At 30.9% G+C, this 7,676-nt stretch overlaps 1 protein-coding gene across 1 annotated transcript; it reads right to left on the bottom strand.

The window, feature by feature from the left end:
• Positions 1–3,880: 3,880 nt before the first annotated feature.
• Positions 3,881–5,881, bottom strand: PID2 (AGC (cAMP-dependent, cGMP-dependent and protein kinase C) kinase family protein). The gene is made up of 2 exons (XM_078319187.1): positions 5,253–5,881; positions 3,881–5,019 (listed from the first exon to the last, which is right to left on the bottom strand). The coding sequence occupies exons 1-2, from the start codon at positions 5,825–5,827 to the stop codon at positions 4,092–4,094; spliced, it is 1,503 nt and encodes a 500-aa protein (XP_078175313.1). The 5' UTR covers positions 5,828–5,881; the 3' UTR covers positions 3,881–4,091.
• Between the last annotated feature and the right edge of the window lie 1,795 nt (positions 5,882–7,676).

Here is a 7,676-nt window from a genome sequence, read left to right as displayed (position 1 = left end):
ATGAGATTTCGCTATGTTGGCACTCATTCTTAATAGAATAAATCTAACCTATTCAAAACAAATCTAATTACTTCACATATTCAAAAAAATAAATCTAACATCTTTATTTAACCTATTAAAAATAAATTCGAATTTCAAAAATAAAATCTAACCTATTCAAAACAAATCTAATTACTTCACATATTCAAAAAAATAAATCTAACATCTTTATTTAACCTATTAAAAATAAATCCGAATTTCGAAAATAAAATCTAACCTATTCAAAACAAATCTAATTACTTCACATATTCAAAAAAATAAATCTAACATCTTTTATTAACCTATTAAAAATAAATCCGAATTTCAAAAATAAAATCTAACCTATTCAAAACAAATATAATTACTTCACATATTCAAAAAAATAAATCTAACATCTTGTATTAACCTATTAAAAATAAATCCGAATTTCAAAAATAAAATCTAACCTATTCAAAACAAATCTAATTACTTCACATATTCAAAAAAATAAATCTAACATCTTTTATTAACCTATTAAAAATAAATCCGAATTTCAAAAATAAAATCTAACCTATTCAAAACAAATCTAATTACTTCACATATTCAAAAAAAAAAAATCTAACATCTTTTATTAACCTATTAAAAATAAATCCGAATTTCAAAAATAAAATCTAACCTATTCAAAACAAATCTGATTACTTCACATATTCAAAAAAATAAATCTCACATCTTTTATTAACCTATTAAAAATAAATCCGAATTTCAAAAATAAAATCTAACCTATTCAAAACAAATCTAATTACTTCACATATTCAAAAAAATAAATCTAACATCTTTTATTAACCTATTAAAAATAAATCCGAATTTCAAAAATAAAATCTAACCTATTCAAAAGAAATCTAATTAATTCACATATTCAAAAAAAAAAAATCTAACATCTTTTATTAACCTATTAAAAATAAATTCAAATTTCAAAAGTAAAATCTAACATATTTAAAACAAATCAAATTACTTCACATATTCAAAAAAATAATCTAACATCTTTTATTAACCCATTAAAAATAAATCCGAATTTCAAAAATAAAATCTAACCTATTCAAAAGAAATATAATTAATTCACATATTTTAAAAAATAAATCTAACATCTTTTATTAACCTATTAAAAATAAATCCGAATTTCAAAAGTAAAATCTAACCTATTCAAAACAAATCAAATTACTTCACATATTCAAAAAAATAAATCTAACATCTTTTATTAACCTATTAAAAATAAATCCGAATTTCAAAAGTAAAATCTAACCTATTCAAAACAAATCTAATTACTTCACATATTCAAAAAAATAAATCTAACATCTTTTATTAACCTATTAAAAATAAATCCGAATTTCAAAAGTAAAATCTAACCTATTCAAAAGAAATCTAATTAATTCACATATTCAAAAAAATAAATCTAACATCTTTTATTAACCTATTAAAAATAAATTCAAATTTCAAAAGTAAAATCTAACATATTTAAAACAAATCAAATTACTTCACATATTCAAAAAAATAAATCTAACATCTTTTATTAACCTATTAAAAATAAATTCGAATTTCAAAAATAAAATCTAACATATTCAAAACAAATCAATTTACTTCACATATTCAAAAAAATAAATCTAACATCTTTTATTAACCTATTAAAAATAAATCCGAATTTCAAAAATAAAATCTAACCTATTCAAAACAAATCTAATTACTTCACATATTCAAAAAAATAAATCTAACATCTTTTATTAACCTTTTAAAAATAAATCCGAATTTCAAAAATAAAATCTAACCTATTCAAAAGAAATCTAATTAATTCACATATTCAAAAAAATAAATCTAACATCTTTTATTAACCTATTAAAAATAAATCCGAATTTCAAAAATAAAATCTAACCTATTCAAAACAAATCAAATTACTTCACATATTCAAAAAAATAAATCTAACATCTTTTATTAACCTATTAAAAATAAATTCGAATTTCAAAAGTAAAATCTAACCTATTCAAAACAAATCAAATTACTTCACATATTCAAAAAAATAAATCTAACATCTTTTATTAACCTATTAAAAATAAATCTGAATTTCAAAAGTAAAACCTAACCTATTCAAAACAAATCAAATTACTTCACATATTCAAAAAAATAAATCGAACATCTTTTATTAACCTATTAAAAATAAATCCGAATTTCAAAAATAAAATCTAACCTATTCAAAACAAATCTAATTATTTTACATATTCAAAAAAAAAAAAAATCTAACATCTTTTATTAACCTATTAAAAATAAATCCGAATTTCAAAAATAAAATATAACCTATTCAAAACAAATCAAATTACTTCACATATTCAAAAAAATAAATCTAACATCTTTTATTAACCTATTAAAAATAAATCCGAATTTCAAAAATAAAATCTAACATATTCAAAACAAATCTAATTAGTACCCATCTAACAAATCTAACATAAACTAAATAAATCTAACAAATCTAACATGAACTAAATCTTACAAATCTAATTACTTAACAAATTTAATAAATCTAACATTCAATAAATATAACAAATCTAATTACTTAACATTCAATAAATTCAACATAAACTAAATCTAACATTCAATTTAAATTCTAAATTTCTCTACAAAAATAATTCTTACATCAAATTTAATTTTTAAATTACTCTACAAAAATAAATCTAACATTGAATATTTCAATATAACAAAATTTAATCTAGCAAAATTTAATCTAACAAAATGTAATCTACCAAAAATTAATGTTACCTTTTTAATTTTGCGGGAAAATCTTCGAGAATACCTTCGTAATTCTGTTTGCGTTTGCGTATTTGTTAAATTAACAACTATATTTTTTTTAACAATAAAATTTAAATTGGAGAATAATAAAAATATTGAGATTGAGAGAATAAGAGATGAAAATATTGAGAGAGATGTGAAAATTTGTAAGGAATGGGTGTATATTTATAGAATTTTGTTTGGAGGGATTAAAATTTGAATTTAAAAAAAAAAAAAAAAAGGGTAGGGGTTCGGGTAGAAAGTGTGACTGTGGGGCATGGTGGGAATGGGGGGTTGGGGGGGGGGGGGGGGGGGGGGGGGGGGGATTTGAGTTTAAATTTTGAATTTTAGACCAAAAGTAAGAAAAAAAAAAATCTGCCACAGACTCACGGTCACGGGTATGGGGGTCCGGGTTCTCATGGATATTTTTTCAAAAAACCGGGTCCGGTCTGTTTAATACCCGTGCCCGTGTATCCGTGCATACCTGTGGCACGAGCACGGGTACGACCGGACCGGTCCCGGGTGGGTCCCGGTGGTATTTACCAAACACTAATGTACATGTATTACGTCTACCTGTGGCCTGTGGCCTGTGGGACAAAAAGAAAGATACAAAATTAATTAATACGTACACAACACAACACAGCATGAGCATGTGAGCATGAGCGAGAGCGATTGCTAGATACACTGGTAGGAGACTAGGAGCCAGAGCCTAGGACAGTAGGACTAGGAGGTGGTCGGTGGGGGTGCGTGGGTCAATAAATTGTATTTATTTCAGTCACATTCAATTTGGTTCATGAATTATACTTACATTGCATTGCAATGCAGATCGATACCACAAGTACGTAATTCCTACCTTTGTATTTAATTTGTTTCTTAACTCGATCTGGTTTTATATTCCAACATTTTGAATTTAATTGGCATTCATTTATGTTATGTCGTAATTTTCTTTTCTGAAAAGATGGTAACTATATATATATATATAACTTCACCAAATCAAAAAAAATGAGCGAGCACAAGATATTACCTTAATCATGCTAGCTAATTAATTTAGTAAATTAATCTGAAAAGAACATACTAGCTAGAAATTAACATACCCAAAAAAAACAAACTTTTACAAACATCTACAAGCAGCTGACGTACGTGGCTTCATTTAGTTATCTCACTTTTCCTAACCCACTACTAATTAATTAAACTCTCTAAGCAAATTTGTAGACCGTTGTAAAAGCTGCCTCTACAATTGTGAAGTATATTCACTTATAATTAATTAGCATATTATATACCCCTCAAAAATACTCGATATATGGTGGAATACTGTTATATGCTGGTGCTGCTTCCCTGTCTTTTCTCAGAACCCTATAGTTACCACCTAAGTCATTGCTGATTCTTGTTTTTTGCATCTCTCTCGGCACCTCTGGCGGTTTTACCGACCTGATCAAAGCCCAATTCACGCCTTTAAAGAACTCGTGCCGTTTTATCTCAACCGACCCCTTCACACTACCAATTCTCTTTTTCGGATCCTTCACCAGCAATTTACTCATCAAGTCTTGTGCTTCAAACATTTCTTCCATGTCTTTCATGCTTCTCGCGCCTATTTTTTGAAAGCTCAATGGCTGCTTGATTATGTTGATTAGGGTTTTCTGGTTATCTTCTCCCTTGAACGGCGTTCTTCCGTATATCATCTCGTATACAAATATGCCAAGTGTCCACCAGTCGACCGCACTGCCATGTCCCCCACCAGATATAACCTCTGGTGCAAGGTATTCGTGTGTACCAACAAATGATTTTGATCGGGCCAATACAGGTTCTGCTACTAGCTCCGGGTTGAGCTCAGTTTCTTTGGCTGACTCATTTCCTCTAATTGCCTCTTGGGTCACCTCATCTCTGGCGACTTCTCTGTTACACTTGTTAACCCCACTATAGAAGCACGAGAGAACCGGTTGTATAGGCAGTACGCAAGATGAACTGGAGCCTGGGCTTGATGCTGAGATTGAATTTTTAGAGGTTTTATTGTCTGAAACTGAAATAGTGTTTGAGAGTTTTTCTTGACGGAGGAGTTTCGGTACGACAACACAGCGCATAGCGAGGTCAAAATCAGAAAGCATAATGTGGCCATCGTCTCGTACCAGTACATTTTCTGGTTTCAGGTCTCTGTATATTACACCCATCATGTGTAGGTACTCCAATGCCAGTAGTATCTCAGCCGCATAAAATCTGACAAAACAAAAAAAACAAATTTTCATCCATTTTGTTTTGAAGGATACTCAAACTCAAGTACATATATACTAGAATTTGAGAGCACTGGCATATTAAAGTTTTGAAAGTTCTTAAGAAGTACCTGCAGCTAGAATTAATGTACCAATACCCGTTTATACATAGAAAATTGCAAAATTCTATTGTTCCTTTTAATTATTTGTTTACCCTCTTAGATAGCTATATATACTTACCTTGCTGTAGATATACTGAACCTTCTCTTCGGTTGCCGTTGTCGTGCCACATGTAAATCCCCGCCGGTACAGAACTCCATTACTAAACAGGAATAATGCGCTGCCTCAAAATCCGCATAGAGCGTTGGTAAAAACGGGTGGTCTAGAGCACGCAATATCTCTCTCTCAGTCTCAGCCCGTTTGAGCTTGTTGCGAAATGTGAGCGCCTCCCGATCCACGACCTTCATCGCATACATGCACCCGGTCCACCGTGGATCCCTGAGCCGGCACAAGTACACGTTGCCCAAATCGCCACTTCCTAGCCTACGCACCAGGAAGAAGTGCTCTAGGCGGACCCGTCCGGTGGGGTTGACAGACCGGATCGATTGAATTGCCTCCCACTCAGCTTCGGTCGATTTGTGAGGCTTTTGCGCCTGCCGGTGCTTCGATTTGGGTACTTGAGTATAAAAAGATCGGACAGAAATGGAGCTTGAGCTGGCCAAACTGGTTTCGCTAAGCCAGCTCCGACACGAGCCAATGGCTGTGAAGGAAGAACTGCTGCTGTCATAGTCAGAATCGTCTCTACTTGTGGCCATGGAAAAGGAACAGAGGATGTAATTAACTAGCTAGATGGTTTCCAAGTTTTTGTAAGTTTTGCTCTCTTATATAAGGGGTGCTGACTGCTGAGGAGAGATTTTAAGTTATAATTACAATTGGGGTAAATTTAAATTTTGCCAAGGTGGCTAGCTGGTGGTTGACCATTATTCTAAATTTAAATTCAGGAAATTAAGAATTTCAATTTACCTTTCCTGAACCATTGAAGTTGTTCATATATAATTTGATATAATAATATAATATATATATATATATATATATATATATATATATATATATATATATAGAGAGAGAGAGAGAGAGAGAGAGTACGGTTAACGCGCTTCCTCTAGCATATGGGCCGAAATGCTTCCGGTAGAAATTTGAAATTTCAAAATCCAAAAAGTCGATCTGAACCGTTCATCTCCTTCTCCATATTAATATCTGCTTGGAGACCAAATTTTACATTTTTCTGAAATTTTTTACTATTTATTAAGCCACTTTGAAAATCGCTGATCCAATGGTTTTACTGTTTTGTTAAGCCACCGTTGGATCAGCGATTTTCAAAGTGGCTTAATAAATAGTAAAAAATTTCAGAAAAATGTAAAATTTGGTCTCCAAGCAGATATTAATATGGAGAAGGAGATGAACGGTTCAGATCGACTTTTTAGATTTTGAAATTTCAAATTTCCACCGGAAGCATTTCGGCCCATATGCTAGAGGAAGCGCGTTAGCCATACTCTATATATATATATATATATGAGTAAAGCTAGGGTGTGACATGCTCACCAAGAAAGTTTGGTGAGCATAACTCCAAAAGTATATCGGATCGATGCCAAATGCCGAATCCAAACCGTTGAAATCCATGTACTTCATGAGTGATGCATATACATGCAAAATTTTGAAAGTTTCGAGTTTATTTGCTACACGGTCAAGTGGTCAAAGAAACGAACATTTTATTATAAGTTATTTTATATTTTCAATTTTTATTATTTCTTTGACCACTTGACCGTGTAGTAAATAAACTCGAAACTTTCAAAATTTTGCATGTATATTCATCACTCATGAAGTACATGGATTTCAACGGTTTGGATTCGGCATTTGACGTCGATCCGATATACTTTTGGAGTTATGCTCACCAAACTTTCTTGGTGAGCATGTCACACCCTAGCTTTACTCTATATATATATATATATATATATATATATATATATATATATATAGGAAGCAGCTAACAGTCCTCCAACTCCAGTCCCTCAAAAATCTCCGGAGATTTTCAACTAATTCTGTAAACATCAATACTAAATCCTGTAAACTAATTCAACAAATTCTATAAACATAAAAACGCGTGAAAGCTGTTAAAAACGCGTGACAGCTGTTGGGGACCACCTTCTGTAAACATACACATAATATCCTGTAAACATACACATATTATATTGTAAACATACACATATTATCCTATAAACATACACATATAATTCTGTAAACATACATAGTGTACTTGAAATTATAGCAGTTGAAATTATGGCTAATATCCTGTAAACATACACATATAATTCTGTAAACATACATAGTGTACTTGAAATTATAACAGTTGAAATTATGGTAGTTGTGGCAGTTAAAAACGCGTCATAACTAAACTAAAAAAGGAAGGCTTTTATACACAGGGATTTTTGGGGGACTGTAGCCCAGGGGACATTACCTTTTCTCATATATATATAGAGAGAGATGGGCTATGGTGCATTGCAATGCATAGGCACCCTTGTGCATTGGACCATAAATCACTGATTCAAAGTCCAAATGACCGATCCAAGCTGTTCATCTTGTTCTCCATATTAATATGTGCTTGGA

The sequence above is a fragment of the Carex rostrata genome, chromosome 17 (assembly GCF_964058835.1).
Source record: "Carex rostrata chromosome 17, lpCarRost1.2, whole genome shotgun sequence".
Lineage (NCBI taxonomy): Eukaryota > Viridiplantae > Streptophyta > Magnoliopsida > Poales > Cyperaceae > Carex > Carex rostrata.
Note: the sequence above shows the minus strand (reverse complement) of the source record. Positions and strands in the feature narration are given on the sequence as shown.

Excerpts from the sequence above, each read along its gene's own strand:
- PID2 (XM_078319187.1), bottom strand. The coding sequence starts at position 5,827 with ATGGCCACAAGTAGAGACGATTCTGACTATGACAGCAGCAGTTCTTCC. Across the intron at positions 5,020-5,252 it reads TTCAGTATATCTACAGCAAG|ATTTTATGCGGCTGAGATAC; the intron begins GTAAGTATATAT and ends TTGTTTTGTCAG.